This window comes from Anguilla anguilla, chromosome 2, assembly GCF_013347855.1.
Source record: "Anguilla anguilla isolate fAngAng1 chromosome 2, fAngAng1.pri, whole genome shotgun sequence".
Lineage (NCBI taxonomy): Eukaryota > Metazoa > Chordata > Actinopteri > Anguilliformes > Anguillidae > Anguilla > Anguilla anguilla.
In genome coordinates, this window is record NC_049202.1 from 18,884,192 (window position 1) to 18,903,906 (window position 19,715).

Below are 19,715 nucleotides of genomic sequence, written 5' to 3' on the forward strand. Positions count from 1 at the left end.
AAACAAGCAGATGAATAGTTTATAAAACACACTGCACTTGATTACATAGAAATGTCCATTTTTACAGCAGGATACATACTGAAGTAATGCAGGTTAAGAACCTTGCTCAAGGGTACAATTGCAGTGTTCTACCTGGGAATCAAACCTGTAACCTATAGGTTACAAGACTAGCTCCTTATAATACACTTGAATTGTATGTTTCAATGTTTGTGTGTATATATGTATGTATGTACCACCTATTGTAAAGCGTCTTTGAGTTCATGAAAAGCGCTATATAAAATAAATGTATTATTATTATTATTATTACACTGCCACCCAGCCTGTACTTGCCAATGGCAAGACAATGGCAAGCCTGCACTTGTTCACACAATGCAATACGTGCCCCTCAAAAATGAGCAGGTCTCCGATATCAATCCCAGAATCCTCCTCCCAAAATGCTTCTGCGGGGCTGTGGAAGAGAATCGGCGCAGTTTGTTTACACCCCTTGCAGAGAGCGGTGGCTCGCGGGCTACACCCTGCAGTTTCCTCCTGCCATGGCTCCAGGAAGCATAAAGTTCACTGCACACATAAAGCGAAACTGAATAAACAGCCGCGCTCCAGGTCTGACGTGGGGCTTGGACCTTTGTCGTCTCGCCGTCGACCCCTGCTGGACTTCTGCCCTCCGTCGCTGACAAACACAGACACGTGGCAGGTGCTCTCATTTCTTTTAAAAAGGCTTTGCTTGAAAAAATTTCCTGTGTTTTATTTTGTTGTCGCTGATTTTTCTGTCTGCATGAGCTCAGATGAATTCCAACACCACACCCTGCCCTCAAGACCTTGTAATTAGTAGGTTTCTTCCTCTTCTTGATTGGGTGCCCCGAGGTTCAACGAGCCGACAACACCTCATTCTCCCCAGCACTCCCGTCAGCGAAATGGCAGGTGGTAGCTCTGTGCTACACAGCAAGTGTACCCTCTGCGGCATACAACATGCTTAATTGTACAACTTGTGACCTGTGTGTTACATCCACAACAACTGATCTATAACAGAACATTGGATATACTGCTGTTTCACAGGAAATCCCACGAACTGTGACTCTAGATGTTTAGGAAGAGAGCTGGGGTGATGACTATGAGTCACAGACCCTTCCTGTAATTGAATGCACTCACACACGCTCTGTTCTCTACAAGTATTAGGGTCTTGGACATTCACTTAGGATTAGAATGAGGGTCTTGCTCGTATATATTGAAGGATCAAAGGGTTCCCAGTTAGAAAAAGTCAGAATATCTAGGGTGGAAATCTAGGTTGAGAGATATTTTGACATGAACGTTTTAGGCTGACCCCAATATAGCTCAGGTTTTACACTGGATTCATCTTCGTCAGCATGAAAACTTACTTTTCAATCAAATTTCGCTGGGTTTTCACCAACTTTACACCTGTCCAAACGTAGGGGCTGCCTATTGTAAAAATTTGCACACTCAAAATTTGCTACATTTTTCCACATTCAGCCTTTCCAAGAGCAGCGTTTTACATTAATGCATGGTTTCAAAATGCACCCCACACAAACGGCACTTCACCGACTTTTCGCCACAAAAATGTTTACTGTGTTGGGTCTTAACACTTAACAAGTGAGAACATCAGTGGGTGCGTGCTTCAGGGCTCCTCATGTGAGGCTTGAGCGACACAGTGGACTTGGTCATTCTAAATTTGGGGAGAAAAATTAGAGAAAGAAGAGAAAGAAAAACAGCAAGAGACCAAGGGACGCATTAGACAGCAGTGAGCCTAGAGTCATACAGTACTTACCCACATGCGCATTCAGAAATGTAAACGTGTCATTCTGTATCAAAAGTCATTCTTTTGGAATTATCACAGTGCTGGCATGTTTGATTTTCAGATGGTACTCTTTTTGACATTGATTTGCTTTAACGGGCCATCTAAGCACAAGCAAAATTGAACATATAAATGTTTTGGGGCAATGCACCTGATCGCTGTTTTAATACAATGTCTCTATGTTAGTTTGTATCCCTCCCTATAAAATGAACAGCAAATAAATTAAGTAATAAATGATTAGTATTATTATTAATTATTATTATTAAGAATGATTAATGCCTTAAAATGTAACATCTCCTGACAGTAGAGGAATCTCCCACCACACCAATGGGGTAATTTCCATTTCCATTTCAGTAGTTAAGCCAGTTAATTATTAATTGAGAAATGAACAGAAATTCAATTAGGGAATAGAAGAATGCCCAATGCAGCATCGCACCGAACTCTATGGCAGCGCAAACAATTCTGTTGCGTATCTGCAGCTGCCATGGTCCATCTGGGGTTGCCAGGTTGTTGCCAGGTCCTGGGAAGGGTCCTGGGCAGCATTTAAGGAGTTGCCAAACAGTGGGTTGGAGGTAGTGAGGTGGGGCGCACTGCCTTCCACAGCAGGCAGGAAGTGAACACAGGACCCGAGCAGGAAGTGGAGCACAGCCTCTCGCGTCACCTCTGAACACCTCTCTTTTTCCTTCTACTCCTCCAACGTGTCACCGTGGCTTTGCCTGTGTGATGCACTCCTCCTGGGGCGGATGTAATCTTACTAATCGAATGAAGTGTTCCTTTGCTGTGAAATGTTCTTTTGATTGCTCCTTTTGTGTAAGTATGCCACCACCTGCTGGTAGCACAGAGAAGGATCGGGAATAAGTGAATTTGAAGGTTTTATTTTCATCCCGGAATCTTCTGCTCAGTTGGTCGTGTTTATGAGAAATCGCTCCTTCAGCATCAAATCAAGTGCTGCACTGCTTGGTTCATAGCCAGAGGGAAAGGATTTATTTCTGTATGTCTTCTCACATAGGGCCTGCTCTTTGGTTAGCATGTCCCTGTCCCTCTGTTTATTCCAGTTCTGGGCTGTTCCCTCACATCCACCCGACAAGACCTATGGCCCTCCGGAACCCGTGTCACCCACGCATTTCACAACCCGAGACGGCGGTCAGCGGGGAAAACAAATCGCACCTCCCTGACCTGGGTCACGTTTCTCACCCGTTCCTTCGCATCCAGTCTCACTTTTTTTTTTTGCTGACTTAAACTTCCTGGACCGCGGAGGGAGGGGAGGCCTTCAGGAGAACTCCGAGGACCCGCCGAGAGAAGAAGGGGGCGGGGCTCGATGCCCCTCGCCCTCCCTGAAGCGCGGTGGCATTGTTCCAGCGCTCGCAACCTTTCCACACGGGGGCCTGCCCTGGGTGGGCGGCCCTGTTTCCGGGCATTGTTGAGCAGGACTTTGAAACCTTCGAGTGGCAGAGCAGGAGGAGAAGCGTGGAGGGGAGGGGTGGGGGGGAAGTCCACCGGAGCTCAAAGGAGGGAAGAAGAGGGGGGGGGGGGGGCGTTTCCGAGCCTGGGAGAAGGGGCTCTTAAACGAGCGCCTGCCCCGGAAAGATCCTCAGACTGAGGGCTGAGGAGCAGAGCACACGATGGCGAGGGTCCTCCTACTCCTGCTGGGCTTTCTCCTGGAGGCGCTCTGCGACATCAGGGCTCGCGACCCTGAGGTCGAGGAGGACGGGGTTCAAGGTCACGCGGGGTGGCAGCCTCAAAGGTTCGGGGTGCACGGGAAGAGCCCCCCTGTCCCCGGATACGGCCCTTTACCGGGGGGTCCCGTGTACCCCCACGTGGGAAGCCGAGAGGAGTCAGCGCCCCCTTCGGGGAAGTTTCAAAGCAATGGCGCGCGAACAGGGTGAGTCCTGCTTTCGCCCCGTAGATGCTATCAGTCTAGCAGATGTATTATCAGCCAAGATCTGAGACTGAATATGTATCAGAGTGATCCGCGGCTCAGGAATGCTGGGTTTTTTTGAATGGGGGGGGACGCACTTTTGCGATAGTGGGAGTGTCTATCCCAGTATCATGAGTAGTGCGAGCATGTTTCATCAAGTGGCACGTGTAACTATGGTGTGACAAAAACAGAATTCAGAGTGAAATACCTGTTGCAGGATGTGGTATTATAGACAACAAATAAATACTGGATATAATATTTATGATCATGTTCTACTACTTCTAATAATAATAATAATAATAATATATTACAATTATTACATTATTATTATATTACATAAAATTGTCACTTTTGTCATCTAGTTTTATTGTTGAATGACAGTTTGGTGTCAAGTTGAACTCACATGGTCAGGATGAAGAGAAGTGATGCGTTTCACAAGCAAATGACAACACATCAAATTCTCCTCCTTTATCCTGTATTCAACATGCAGCTGATCACTGCTGTGTTCTGGATATTAATGCCTCTGTGTGGTATGTGTCCACTGTTACTAGTCTGCATGTGTACTCACTTTGCCAGGACAAATCAATAGCAATTCACTCTCATAAGCGGAAAGCATAAAAGGGCTATATATTTCCTGTGTTGAGTGATAGGATCTGACCTTCTGACAATGCTTGGGCTGAAATCCAGCTCTGGGATGTAAAGAGGAATTGCTAGGAGCTTCCATACTCAAAGCCGTATACATTGTGGATAGGTAAGCGGCTACACACTGCACATCAACAAAATTAGTGCCATTCTCTGTCGATGCCTTGAAGAAAATATTAATTTTATTATCATGGTTAATGTTTACATTTTTCTTCGGTCTTCAGTTTGGCTAAATATTTCGCTTAATGATGAGTGTGATGAAGAGCAGTGCGTCTCACCAGGCATCACCAGCCCTGGTCCTGAAGAGCTGCAGAGTCTGGTAGTCATCCTTACTCAGAAATTCATTGATCAATGAATCACTTAAAGCAGTTGATTACACAGTTAGCTCGTCTCACCTACGGCTGTGAGGAGGTACAGTAACGAGAGGACCTGTAACTGTGAACTCTTCACTTGATAGGTGTTCTCTACAGACTGACTTCACCATTCTGACATCCCCCCAATAGATAAATGAGCGTACAGAGTGCATTGTAGGCTCTTTGAAGTCTACAGTATGATATTTCAGTCAGCTGAGTATATAGTGCACGCGGTCTGTACTGTAGTTTACACATTTGGTTGAGTTTGGCCTGACCTACATTGTGATATATGTGTCACGTGACATGGAAGTAAGTTGAGTGTATGTTTGACTCAAGCTACAGTGAGTTGTGTGTTACAAAGACAGACTTTAGTTAGATGTATTAGGTAATGCGTGCCTTTGAATGTCCCACAGAGAAAGCTGATCTGAAATCAGTGGTAGCCCTGCTGTTTACTTAGCCTTCTGTGGGAAAGCTGATTAGGTTAGGAGGTGGATGGTGTCCTGCCTGTGTTCAGCCTGTGAGAAAGATGACCATGGATCAGTGGTGGTTGCCTTGACTGTGTTTCACCTTGGTGGGAAAGTTGACCTTGGATCAGTGGTGGTTATCTTGACTACGTTTCACCTTTGTGAGAAAGCTGACCTTGGATCAGTGGTGGTTGTCTTGACTGTGCTTCACCTTGGTGGGAAAGCTGACCTTGGATCAGTGGTGGTTATCTTGACTGTGTTTCACCTTAGTGGGAAACCTGACCTTGGATCAGTTGATGGATGTCAGCAGAGACAGGAAGGAAGCCAAAGCCTGTTTGGGTCCGGCAGTACGGGACACATTTTCCACGTTAACCTTTGTTTCTGCAGTTTAACACTGGACTGCAATGCACCAGACCTTCCCAGACCTCCTCTCTTTCTCTCACTGGGACAGATTACATTTTGGGAAAGCTTGGTGCTCTAAGGGTGGGTGTACATTATATGAGTTGCAGGCTCCCCATAGTTTTTTTCTGATCGGGACCAAATCGTAAGAAAAACGTTAGGTCATAACATCCATTCCGAACTGATCCAACTGGTTCACGGGCTCCCGACTGTTTCCTGACGTCAAACGGCTTAAATTCGTCAGGTGTGAGAGGTCATGCGAACTGATTCTGTGTTTCAATTCCCGTTGACCAATCAGGAGGTGGTTCTGTGTATGATGTTTTACCTGCTGTGCTTTGCCGACGTCATCTGATCTGGTCGTGAGCTCGTATAGTCCATGATATCATCCAAACTGTTGTCACAATCTGAACCTCGTTAAGTGTGAGAAGACATCCGATCTCCCGACGTCGTAACCCGTGAGATCATCGTATAATATATGCCCGCCCAAAGCCTGCTAACTAGGCCTGATATGGCTAGTGGTCCACTTCAGTACAACAGCCACATAGGCCTGAAGTCTCATGCATTTTGAAGGCCACTCATGCAGGTCCCAAACTCCCACTTATTTCAGCCAAGGCCACCGTGCTGGCATTTCAACAGGGGGTACTGCAAATTTGGTATAACCTTTACCTGAAATGAAATGATTTTGAGAGATTTTAGATGCTCTGCGCAGGCATGAATTACATGGGGGACTTGGAAATCTGAATTTCTATCTGTGGAAGTATGTATTCTGGTCTACGGATACGCACTGTGACTCATGTCACTTCCTGTCGGCCTTGCGCCACACCCGTTAACTTGTTTGGCAGGGCAAGTGCTAATCTTTTCAGGATCCCTTTACCAGTGTTTAGGTAGTGGGCAAAAAAATAATTTGTTCACCATGTGACGTACACCTGCAAAGAACCAACGTGGATTGGTTCAAAACAAAGTCTATTTCATGAATATTTGTTTATTATTCAAAATATTTCACTTGAAGGTTGGTTGCATGTTTGTTGTATTCAACTTATAAGTGATGAAAATGATTTGTGTAATACGTTAATTTTAATGAGAAGGAAGAAGTCTTGGCGCAATTTGTTTTCACTAATGCATATGTCACACGGTACATGTAATGGATTTAAATGGAACATGTTAAGATTTTTCAATATCTTTAAGAACTTTGAAAAAGATGCCAATATATTGCAAGTTTGAAAATGATGCTTACAAATTTATTTCACTCCCAAATGACCCAGTCAGATATGATATCTAAGGTTCTCAGAGTGGAACATCTTGTCACTTAATCCTATTTCCTTGCCGTTAGTTTGTCTGAAACTATCTCTGAAGGGCAGGGCAAAAGGAACGCTGAATATAGTCCGTGCTTAACTGAGCACACAGCTCTAAAGAGAACAGCATTCGAATGTATGAGATTCTCTACTAAAGCAAGATCTGATGATTTCCGCACAGCATGCACCGTGATGCAAAGTTTCACAGTCATTTCTGTGGCACTGTTCCCATATGGTTTCATTCTGAAATTTTGGGGTACGGCGAGAAGAAAAGAAGCAGAGAGTGTTGAAGATGAAGAGCCTCTTTCAAAATGCTGTTCAAAAAAAGCCCTGGCCAGCCAAATTCAAAGACCAAAGACCAAATCGCAAGTGGCTGAACAGAACTGAGCTTACTCATTTTGTATACTGTACAACAATTATCTACAATTATTGAGGTCTCTAAAAATAGTGAAGGGGCATCAATGTATGTGAAAATGTGTTATGTTCTTAGCAAAGATCTTCATATTATTTAAGAGTAGGAACCCTAAACAGTAGAGACCACATTTGATCTGGATGCAACTGTCTAGCTGAAAATAAAGAAGAATGTTCCAGATTATACTCTTTTTTCCCCCATTTATCCTTGCTGCTGGTCTTTTGAATGAGTCATTGCATTTATATAGCACTTTTCCAAATGCTCAAAGTGCTTTACAGTGATGAGTGGGAACTCACCTCACCCACCACCGATGTGTAGCACCCACCTGGGTGATGCACAGCAGCCATTTTGCGCCAGAACGCTCACCAAACATTAGCTAAGGTGGAAAGTGAGAGAACATTTTTTTAGCCAATTAAATCAGGAGATGATTAGGTGGCAAGTTCGAGAGAGCCAGGTCAGGAATTTAGCCAGGACACCGGGGAACCCCCTGCTCTTTGTAACAAATGGCATGGGGTCTTTAATGACCACAGTGAATCAGGACCTCGGTTTTACGTCTCATCCGAAAAACGGCATCTCCTACAGCACAGTGTCCCCATCACTGCACTGGGACATTGGAGTTTATTTGACCAGAGGGACGATTGTCCCCCTGCTGACCCACCAACACCACTTCCAGCAGCAACGTAGTTTTCCCAGGTGGTCTCCCGTCCAAGTACTAACCAAGCCCACACTTGCTTAGCTACAGCCATTGAGCAGGAGCAGGAGGAGTACATGGTGGCGTGGCTGCTGGCTTTTGGGTGTAGCAGGACCGAAGGGTGGGCAGTCGACAGGCTTACCGAGTCTCCTCTCCTCTGTAGGAACTGGTGCAGCTTCGTGCACCAGCACAAGGTCACCGAAGCTGTGGTCGTGGGCAAGGAGAGTTACATAGCCAAGTCCCTGAGCCCCTGTCCCAACGGCCAGGCCGACTGCCGGGTGGTCATGTGAGTACCTCACGCTCTGGAAGCACAATCCCACAATGCACTCCCTACCATAAAAAAACAACAACAAAAAGAATAGCAAGACTCTGATAGACGCACACCTCTGCATCATGTCACTGTCTTTACCCTCTCATTCAAAAGTGGAGAGTACCAGCACGCTAACATGTAATTTTTTTTTCCAAATGAACATTAGCAGTGTAAACATGTGCTGGTACTCCACCGCATTAATCCTCTCAATTATTTGTAATTTCAGCTGTAATCTCAGTCTCATTTACTCTGTTATTGTATGATTGATCAGAAGGTTGGACGGTCCTCTTTCACCTCTGGTTAAAGCAGATATATTTATATTAGTGAGGTCATATTGGGATTGGTACCTTACTACACTGTTCTGACCGCAGGTTTGCAGGTAGCAACTACATTTCCCTGATTGGCCTGACAGTTTGTATGTGTTAATACTATTCTAGGGAAAAGCTTTCACTTGCTTTCATCTGCTTCACAGAAGTAAAGCACACTTTGAAATCTCAGCCAAATTATATGCTGCTTTGCTAAGAAGGTTTGTAAATGTTTGACAACGGCTGTTTGCGCATGTGTGTGTTAACAGGTACAAGGTCTCTCTCAGGCCTGTATATAAAGACGAGGAGAAGATTGTCACGTCTCTTCTGTGGCACTGCTGCCCGGGTTTTGGAGGACATGACTGTGAAGCCACCGGTACGGTGATGTCACCAAGACTCAAGCCGTTAATCACAGGAGAATCTATGTCACATGATTATGAAGCCATTTTAGCTGCTGCTTTTTTTCCCATGGAAAACTTTAAAAATACATATAATGTTAAACAAGGACCTGAACAGAATGAAAGTGAAATTTGTTGAAATTTTAAAGTTCTGGCTAAAATTGATCTAAACTACATATTTAAGCATTACTTTACTTTTAAAATATGCTTAAAATATATAGCTGCCAAACAGTGTAGTAGTTTAATTAAATTTTGCAGTAGTTTGCTGGTAGTTTATTTAAATGTTTGTAGTGGCTAGAGTAGTCAATTACTTTTTTGTCATTTTGAGGTGTAGTTAAGTACATGAACTACCAACTACTTTTGGCCCTAAAATACTGTTTCCTCAAACCTCATTGACCAAATACTGCCTATTCTCTCTCTTTTTCCTCTAATCCTGATTGGTGAGAAACATTCTGCTACTCTACGTTTTCCAACAGAAAACTACCATTTGCCACACATTGCTGGTTCTCCCAGTGTATAAAAAGGCATTGCTCACGTGTCTGGAGAACATGATTATGATAATTTTCTAAAGTTTGAACTACATGTTTTGAGTAACTGTAGTTTCACAAGCTACATTTCTCTGTAGGGTAGCTTTGCTGTAATTCAAATGCTTTCAGTGTGAAGTAATTGGTACTTTGTAAAACTACGCTTTCAGAGTAGATTTCCCAACACCGCTGCCCGCTAATATCAGGTTCATCTTTTGTGGAGGCATAGTGAGGTGAACTACTCTGTATGAAACCCTCTCAAGAAACCCTTCTTTGAAAATAAACAGTCATCTGGATTTGGCCTAGTACAGACTTATTCATAAATACTGCAGTTCTTAAGCCTGTTTGCTTTTCCCTAAATATGGTTTAAACATTTCTGTCATAAATAAGACCCTGCCAAGTTCCCTTCAAATACAGGGCCTCCATTTCAGGGCTCGGTGGGAAGATCTTATATAGATAGACGTATTCTGGGCTAGTCACCCATCTTCTTTATACAGTACATACAAACAACTGGTAAAATTTGGCTTGCTTACTCAGTCAGCCAGCCTTAGCTCATACCTACTGATTTAGAATCAGGGAACATCTAATATAGACTTCCTGTGTAAGCAATGGCTATAAGCTGTAAAAGGAAATTGAGGCTTTTTGAACCCTGTATTGGATGAGTTACTGGGAGTTGCTGATCACTGGCTCACCCGAACCTGTCCAATATATACCAGTTTATATATTTGGCTCTCCAAATATTTGGTTAGTTCAAATCACTGACCCCTTGATTGCACATTACGCCTCACCTCATTTATACCCCATGGCAATAAAATATGTCCTGGAGTAGAATCTACATTCTACTCTGTTCTACAGGGACCTGGATTGTTTAAAGCACATTCATTTTTAGGGATATTGAAGCTAACAGGTGTACTGAGGGTCTGCTGCATTACTGCTCACTTGTATTACATTACACTTATTTTATCCAAAGCGACGTACAATAAGTGCGTACCGAAGGACGTTGGAATAACTACAAAACACAGGTCCGATAAGGTCCAATACTCAATATGTAACAGTTATTCAAAGCCACGAACACGTTAAGTCCAGTTCACACAGGAAACATTACTCTGACCTAACCTATGTCAAACTAGGATTGTATTGGTCCTTGAAATTGGGGAAACGCGGCCTTGAAAGGTCCTGTGGTCTTTGGTTCGGCAGCGTAGGCAAGCGTGGGAACCGTGGCTAAATTTTGCCTGAGAAAGCTGGGGAAGCGCCACTGTCCTCTGTGTGATTTACAGCGGCAGATGCCCATGCCTCGGAGCCTGGGGACCGGACCGCTGGGGACCCTCGGGAGGGGCTCGGCGACGCCCAGCTGCAGGGTGGGTCCCCTGGCACTGCCGTAGGATGTTTACCCGTTCCGAGCGGGAGGGTGGCCATACGTGTGCCCGCCGGGGGTGTGTCAGCCTGCCGCTCCTGCCCTCTCTCCCCCGCCTCTCGCCTCGCTCGCCCGGACAAACGGAGGAAGCGGCGCGCTGCGGGGAGAGGGGAACTCCGAGAGGCCGGGCGAGGGCCTTTAAATACCGCCGTGAGAAGGAAAGGGTGGGTCGGCCGGTTCTCAGGGCAACCAGAGGCATTAAGCAGAGGCATTAAGCGAGGGCGTATGCGGAAGAGAAACCCTAAACAGAGCTCACGAGTAAAACACGCACACACGCACACACACACACACACACACGCACACATCCAGACACACACACACAGACACACACATACACACAAACACACACACACACACACACGCAGACACACGCACACACCCAGACACACACACACACAAACACGCACACATCCAGACATTTCTCTCTCACACACACAATACACAAGACATGGGCATGTTTTGAATAGAAAGACATGGGCATGTTTTGAATAGATCCTAAAATTCTTGGCAGCTTTTTTTTTACACAGTTAAAAACAAGGGTGGGGGGAGTGGGGGGTAAATTCCCAGGTCATTAAAGCAGCACTCTCCACACCCCTGTTGACAGCACTTCCTAAACCAGGGGTCCTCAGTGACTCATACTCATATCCTGTGAGATACGAATCTACTACAACCACTCCACCCCTCCAAGCCCAACTCGTGCCTCTTCTGCCCAGGATCTGACCCCGCCCACCGTTTCCTTCTTCCTCACCCTTGACAAGCGCATTCACAATGCTGCTACTGAAACGCCTGCTGTCACCAAACCTTTTTCGACTCAGAGATAAGGGCAAGTGGGTTGCAGTTTGACTGTGGCCTTGCTTTTGGAGTCTGCCACAGTGTTATGACCTCTAGATGTGTGCAGTAATGGTATGGCTCCCACATCACAAAGGTCAACAAAGGCGTGTACATATGGAACGTATGAGATAAGGCCAAAATGCGGGGAAGGCGACTTCCAAGAACCAATCAGGGAGCAAGGTGAATTCACCCCAGCTGCAGGAAACTGTCCATCAGCGCATAGCCCATTTCCCCAGGGCCTGACGCTTTCCTCATTTTTTCCCCCCCATTTTTATTTGGAGCACTTTGTTTTGTTGTTTCATGACAAGGACATTCGTGCAAAAAAAAACCCAAATCAAACACAAAATGTGCAGTTACAGGCACGTTAAAATGGGGTGAAACCAAAACAGAAAGAGTGCTAAACATGGAAACATTGGCATCTTGGCATGCCTACGGCCATCAGTCAACTGCTGGAGTGTAGACTGGGAAGAAGGTCAACCCTACAGGCATTTTATTTGATGGATTTGAGGAATAAAGGATCCAAATGAGCATTAATAGCATGACATGAGATATTCTCTCACCCTCTCTGTATCTCTCCCTCCATCTCTCTCTCTCCCTCTGTATCTCCCCCTCCATCTCTCTCTCTCTCTATCTGTAAAGCATCTGCTCGGGAGACACAACTCTCAGAGGACCTCAGCTGGGAACAGAGGGACTTCCAGCCTCCCGGGGACCCACTTGGCAACTCACCACACCCCGCTGTCTCTCCCCGTGACGTCAAACAGACTGGTAGGAGTCCATTTTCTGCTCCTGTGTTTTGCTTATCTATTTTCAATATAGTCACCAGCTTCGCATATATGAAATCTTAATTTTTAAGAATGTATTAAAGTGAACCATCAATCTAAACACTGGGAAGTTCTTATGTGAGGATGTGTGCGTATGTGTGCATGTGTTTTGGTGTACGTTTTGGTACGTGTATATATGTAAATGCATGTATGCTTTCCCATGATCCCTTTCAGCTGTAATATAGATGCCACACATCTTGTACCCGACACAGCAGTTTCCTTTCAACTTTGTTCAATTACTCACAAAGTAACCGTGTGTTCTCTAACGGACAATCTGGTTCTAAAGGGAATAAGTGCCACATCAGAGCAGATCGTACTGTACTTTTTCGACGGACAATGGGACATATTTCCGGCTGTTACTAAGAGCTGTAGTTCCTTTAGCAATATTACAGCCAAACTAAAAACCTGGCTTACAGCCAAATAAGCATGTAATCACTGACTTATTGACTACACTTGACCAGAATTTAATGCACATGGAGGCCTACTTTGCCCTGAATTTTCAATTTTGCAGCTTCTCCCATGTCTAGCCTTTGTCATCAGCCTGACCTAGTGTTATGTACAGTATCTGTAGTATTATTGTATGGATTGTTTGTTTGTATGTATGTATGTATGTATGTATGTTTGTATTTAATTGTAACCTGTTTAAGGATGGCAGATGAGAATTAGCTTGAGCTAACTATAATAAAATATGTCAAATGGCAAAATGTATATTTAATATTGTACATGTTCCCTTATAAATAAAAAATAAAAGGGTTCATGAATAATAATAAAAAGCATGGGTGAGGGCAGGAGTGGGGACATGGGTTGGGCTTCATCCTGGAAGCGTTTTGGGATTGTAAAAAAAGTACAACAAGGAAAAAAAATGTTTGTGTAACAGTAGGAAATGACACAGCTTATACTTGCCTCTGCAAACAGCTCAGCAGCATATCACTCCGTTTCAGTTGAAATATTCAGTCTCGTCAAATATTATTTAACGTGGAAAGAATGGGACTGCGTGTATGATCAAGGTACCCATTTTGGCTGTGTCTTCTAGGTGAGCACAGAGGGGCTGTGGCCTCTGTGCCTCTCCCTGCCCCGCCTACATCTGGGACCCCGCCCCTCCACCACACCACTGCAGCGCTGATGGCTCAACTTTCCCCCGTGCTGGACGGCTTCAACCGCACCCTGAGGCGGCTGTCCCAGGAGGTGGGGCGCCTCTCCCACGGCCTGGCTGAGCTGCGGAGGGACCAGCAGGGCGGGGCCCCACATAGAGGAGGAGGAGGAGGAGGAGGAGGAGGACCTAGAGGCCACAATCTTGAGGCCCGGCTCATAGCGAGCACTAACCAGATCGGCCAGGTGAGGGCCCTGCTGAGCGCCAGGCAGAACGAGCTTGAGGGTCGACTGCAATCCCAGCATGCTGCGCTGCACCACCACCTGACCGCCTTCAAGGCCGACACCGACATCAAGATTGGGCAAAATCAGGTGAGAACGCAAGCTAACTGGCGGCTGCTATGTTTCTCCTGGACATTCTGCACAATAACATGGGCCCCACACAGAATACCTCTCCTGATACATAAATTACATTATTTAAAGTTTAACTGGCTTGCTACCCTGGTTAAGGGCAAAATCTGGACCCACAGTCCAGACTGAATCCTGACCATGCCAGTGTCGATTATGACTGATACTACACTGGAGGTGAGGCGCTTGGCAATTATAGCTCCATATATAGTGCTATAGCACCGCCTACAGCCGCAGACTGCAAGTGCATCCTAAAGATTGTGCCATGTTCAAGTACAGGAGTGAACCAGCACAGTTTATAAAGCTGTCGGAAAACTAAACTAAAGTAAAACCAGCCTGCAGACCAGCCCTTCACAACCAGACTTGTGCACCCCTGCATTAGACACACAGGCCAGAGGATAGGAAATAATTAAATATCCTGGTTTAGCGTGCTCAGTCAAACAGACATAGTGAATGAGAACACCTGTGCCCTGTTTACCTCCAGGCCAGCCTTCGGTCGCTGAACGCAACCTTGGAGGATGTAATACTGAATCAGCGTCGGCTGGAGGAGGCGGCGCTGGGGTGGGGCGTCGGGGGCGGAGGCGAGCCTGGGCTGGGAGCGGCCGCGTGGCAGGCCATCGGAAGGCTGCAGGCCACGGTGTCGAGCAATGGCGCCAGGGTCGCCGCCCTGGAGGGGAAATCAGAAACGGCAGTCCGCCACCTCGGGGACCTGCAGAGGGGCCTCCGGGGCCTGGAGGGGAAGCTGGCGCTGACGGGACGCGGCACCCAGGCCCACTTCAGCGACACGGCGCTGGACGTGGAGGACGCCAAGGCCGCGATGCTGGGCAGGGTGGCCGAGCTGGCCGACAACCTCACCGCCCACGGGGAGCACCTGAGCGAGCTGGACTCCGACATGCGGTACCTCCGGGAGCGGCTCGGCGGCGCCGCCGCCCCGCCGGGATGCGACTGCCCCGCCCTGGCGAAGGCCGTGTCCGAGCTGCAGCGGGACGTGGCCGGCGCCGCCCGGGCGGCCGAGGAGGACCGGCGGGCCCGGGAGGAGGGCGCTGGGGGACCGGGACCGGGCCCTGGGGTCGGCTCGCTGTCCGACCTGCGGCAGGGGCTGCGGCAGGTCCGGGACTCTCTGGCCTCGGAGCAGGACAGGGGTCGCGCGATGGCGCTCAACGTGACCCGGCTGCAGGCCGCCCAGGAGCAGGTCCAGCGGGACGTCCTGGCCCTGCTGCGGCGGGACGGCGAGAAGACCAAGGAGATGCGCCGTCTCGCCGGCTCCTTCTCCTCGCTGCTGAAGGACGCCATCCGCCACTCGGAGGTGCTGGAGGTCCTGCTGGAGGAGGAGGTGCTGGAGTTCAAGAGGCTCCCGCCCGAGGAGCAGCGGGAGTACTCCATACCCCTGCTCCGGAGTAGGATCCTGCTCGCTCAGGAGCAGGTCGGGAGTCACGCCGTGACCCTGGCCGCTCTGGAAAGTCCCGTTGCTAACGACGACCCTTCGGCCGCCCTCACGGAGAGGTTCAAGAGGGAGGCTGACGCGGCGTACGGCCCCGAGGACTACTCTGTCAGCGACTTCTGGAGCCTGGGGAGAGAGGTGGAGGAGCTGGAGACCAGGCTGGGCCAGCTGGAGGGTCGGAGTTGCCTCGACCGCTGCTGCAACTGCACCTCACGCACCACTACCGTTGCCCCCACAGGCCTGGCGGTGGAACTGCAGGACGAGGTTGTCACGCTGCGCAGGGAGTTGGAGGATCACCTGCACGTGTTCCGGAACGTCTTTGGCAACACGGGCGGCCTGGAGCGTTCCAACGGGACGCTGGACCTGGAAGTACTGTGGGCAGCAGTGAGGGAAAAAGAGGGGAAGAAGAAGTTAAAAAAGCAGAGGAAAGACGAGGGGAGGAGCGACCGTCACAGAGCAGAGATGATTAACTCACGCAGTAAAAGGGAACCGGTCCCAAAGGCAGCAGGTAAAAAAATACATCAGTTTGATTTAAAGATGCCATTCACCTATAATCAGTATTTTTTTAGGACACATCTAGAATATATATATATCCTTTATCACAAAAAAAGGACATTTGTTTTCACATATACGTAGCCCAGTAAGTCACATAAAAACAAGGCACAGCTGCACACCATTAACTGAATAAATGGAAGATGAGAACTTACATGACGTGAAGTGATATTGACTATTAAGATTAAAATTCACTCTGGGATATCCTGTAATATACTGCATATGCAAGACAAGGAAAAGCAATCCATGGTGTATATCTGTATTGAAGACACGAGATAACTACATACTGTGAGCTTGTGGAATAAGCTTAATACATTTAATCACTAACTTAGAGAAAATAAATGTAGTATTCAGATGCTCTCATTGAACCTAATAGTATAATTTTGCCATTTGACACAGTAAGAATATCATGAAAGATTCAACTAAGTTGTTCAAGACTGCCTCCTTGTGGGACCTATGAAAACTGCAAGAGGATGTACAAATTACTATATTAAGGTCTACATCATTCAGTTTACTCCCATATTTACAAAATATCACCATGATTGGATTGTTCAAAATAATTATTTATTATTTTCAATTTATTTCCCATCTCTGTTCTCCTACAATATGACTTGACCTTCAAGCTCAAGATATTCTGAGCATCATATTTGGGCCATCATAATGGAGTTCACATATACCTATAGTCATAAATTTGAGCTGAATAGGTCATAAGCTGTGACTGGATGCCTAGTCTAGGACACAGTTAGCCTCGTGCTACAGGCTGGTTGGGGTTTCTTGGGCTACTGTTACCCGGGTTACATTAGTTCCAGGCGTTCGCAGGCAGTTCTGAACTGATCTTCTCAACCCGCCCCCATCTCTCCCAGACCTCTCCCAGTTTCCCGACGCCTCCATCGCTTTCCTGGCCCGCAGCCGCGACGGTGCCCAGCGGCCCGGCCCGCTCACCTTCGAGAGCGTGACGCTGAACCGCGGGCGGGCGTACTCGGCGGGGACGGGCGTCTTCCGGGCGCCCCGCGCGGGGCTCTACCTCTTCCTGCTGACCCTGGACTTCGGCCCGGGCCCCGGCGCGGCCGTCCTGAAGAGGGACGGGGCGCCGGCGGCCACCGTGCGGCGAGGCCGCGGCGAAGCGGGCGGGGCCGTGACCCGGGTCTGCGCCCTGGAGCTGGGGCGGGGGGAGCGGGTCCACCTGGAGCTGGAGCGAGGGACCGTGGGGCCCGGAAACCCGGCGGACAACGCCTTCGCCGGCCTGCTGGTCCTGGGGACCACCTGAGGAGCAACCGCCTCACACTGGGGAAACCGTGTAGTCAGCCTGTCCCCCAAACACTGACCCAAGATCAGCTTCATGCCTCCTTATTTCAAACCCTGCCATTTTGTGTATAAAGTCGGCTACTGCATGAGGATTCGAGGGACAGAATCCACTAGCTGCAGCTTTGGAATATTACCGTGCAACTGTAACGATGGTGCAAGCGAGAGGGGCTAAGCAGGGCTCTACAGCGCTGCCAGTTTAGGAGAATTTGCTCTGAAAAACCGATGTGTGCTAGCTGTAAAAGTTATTCAGGAGTGCATCTACCAGTTGGGATGCTTTAATGTGCTGCAAAATATTTCGACTTTGGAGCACATGCACTCCTTCGAAAAAATGGTAGCACAGAGCCCTGCTGAGATACTTTGGGGCGACTTCCACTATTACTGGGCTCCATCTTACCCACGTCTTTCAAACGCGACCCATAGTATTACAGGGCTTTTAGATAGTAACATCCAGAATCCAGACTGCATGTTAAACCAGTCACTTCTCCGACCATGGGTACTACAGGCACCTAGATTAAGGCAATCTTCAGGAATTAAACTAGGGTGGGGAGAGACAATCCCATTGAGTCAGTCTGGGGTATTCATGCTGCAATGCTTTTGCTTTCCAGCAGGTGGGGGTAATACTATGCAAGGCTATGACAATGCCCACCTTAAAGACTATACAAGACCGATCTTTTCTGTACACCATAATATATTTATAGTAGACAGCACTCTGGTGTAGAGCATACACAATTATTTGTTTCACAAACATTTTTAAAGACACTCTGTGCTTGCATTTCCTCTGTGTGATAGTGTGTACATTTAAAGCACTTTACATTTCGCTGGTTACCTGGGAGACATCAGGGACCATGATACAGTGTAAAAAGCCCACTTGGTGCTACTGGGCAAAATAAAAATATAAATAATATATATATGCAGTGTTTATGACTTTTCCCTACCTTTACCCAACAATACCCAAATCTAGAGGTGTAAAAAATCCAGGTTCAGGAAGTAAAGGTCCTCCCAATATTTTGTTCCAATGACCTGGATTTGCCAATTAGCACAATTCTTTAGCAAGAAGAGGTGGTGCTGTTTAGTAAAATCAGCTGGCTGAGGTCATGGGTGGAAGAAACACATAGCCAAACTTTTACTTTCTGACCCCTGGAGTTTCCACCTCCGCACTACTCTACAACTGTTAGTGTGACACACAGCATGTCTCCATCAACAGGAACACGTGGCTAAAGACTCAAATGCCTGCAAATGTGCAGGACTGCAGAACCCACTTAAACAAATACAATAAATGTTTTTGTCTTCCACTCAATGTGTAGCCAGTTATGGTGAAATACATGCCACCTGCATCTTCACTAAGTAGTTGCAGAGTTTGACTGGTGTCTGACTGAATGCATAGTGGAAATCGATGGCATTTTGATGGGTTTTGTAAAATATTTTTTTAAACATTCACCTCTCAACTCACCTCAATCTCCCTCTGATTCATCAGTAGGATCTGGATACCAATTTGGAAACCACTGAGATGCCCTTGACTGCAGACATTCTATGTTATTTCCCATTTACCAGAGTTATAAGACCTCACGGTCTCTCTTGAACAACTCCATTGAGCAAATACGACAAGACCACAATGCTTTGTACTAAAATAAGCTTATTTAATTAAAAACTGATAAAATGGACATAATCTGTGTACTGAATGTTTCATTTTCCCTTGGTAAACATATTAAGGCACCTTTTACTTGGACCAGATGCTGTACAAAATACAAAGAAGTTATAGAGGTTTAGAGGTTATTCTTATATGCATATATATAACACATAGACAAAGGGAGAGAACATACTACTACTGCTTGGGAGTCCATTAACATACACTACACATAGCTAAATTTATTTACCTACACAATGACTATAAAACAGGTGCAAACCTTACTGTCGACATGGTTTCCAACACATGCACATTCTGCATGATTTATAGTTGTAGGGATTGTTTTTCATCCGCTGGTTTCTACAAACAAGACCAGGTTAAAACCTAGCGTATGGCTGGACCTAACACACGTGATCCGGCCGACCAATGGTGTAACTTCATCACTTACTCACTCAGTCACAGACATTCGCGTTTGTAGGGCTGGCCCCGCTGTTGCGGTCCAGCCAATAATACAGAAAGCATTTGCAATCTTTTTGTGTGCCAAAATGGCTACGGGTCTTCTCAGTGAAGCTAAATTTAAAGATGTTTTGTGCCAACAGTAAAAATGAGATGGGGGCGAGGAGGTAGACAATTCACTCCTGAAACAAATCAAACATTGTCTCCTTCCAACATACTACAAAAAAAATCCAACCTTGGAGAAAATAGAAATGAGCTC

At 46.8% G+C, this 19,715-nt stretch overlaps 1 protein-coding gene across 2 annotated transcripts; it reads left to right on the forward strand.

Moving 5' to 3' along the window:
• Positions 1-3,378: 3,378 nt before the first annotated feature.
• Positions 3,379-19,363, forward strand: LOC118220993 (multimerin-2-like). 2 transcript variants are annotated; one of them, XM_035405528.1, is made up of 8 exons: positions 3,379-3,689; positions 8,142-8,264; positions 8,863-8,969; positions 10,793-10,873; positions 12,400-12,525; positions 13,615-14,042; positions 14,563-16,027; positions 16,935-19,363. In XM_035405528.1, the coding sequence occupies exons 1-8, from the start codon at positions 3,430-3,432 to the stop codon at positions 17,336-17,338; spliced, it is 2,994 nt and encodes a 997-aa protein (XP_035261419.1). In that variant the 5' UTR covers positions 3,379-3,429; the 3' UTR covers positions 17,339-19,363. The 2 variants fall into 2 exon arrangements, with proteins under 2 accessions (XP_035261419.1, XP_035261420.1); XM_035405529.1 differs by lacking the exon at positions 10,793-10,873.
• The last annotated feature ends 352 nt before the right edge of the window (positions 19,364-19,715 follow it).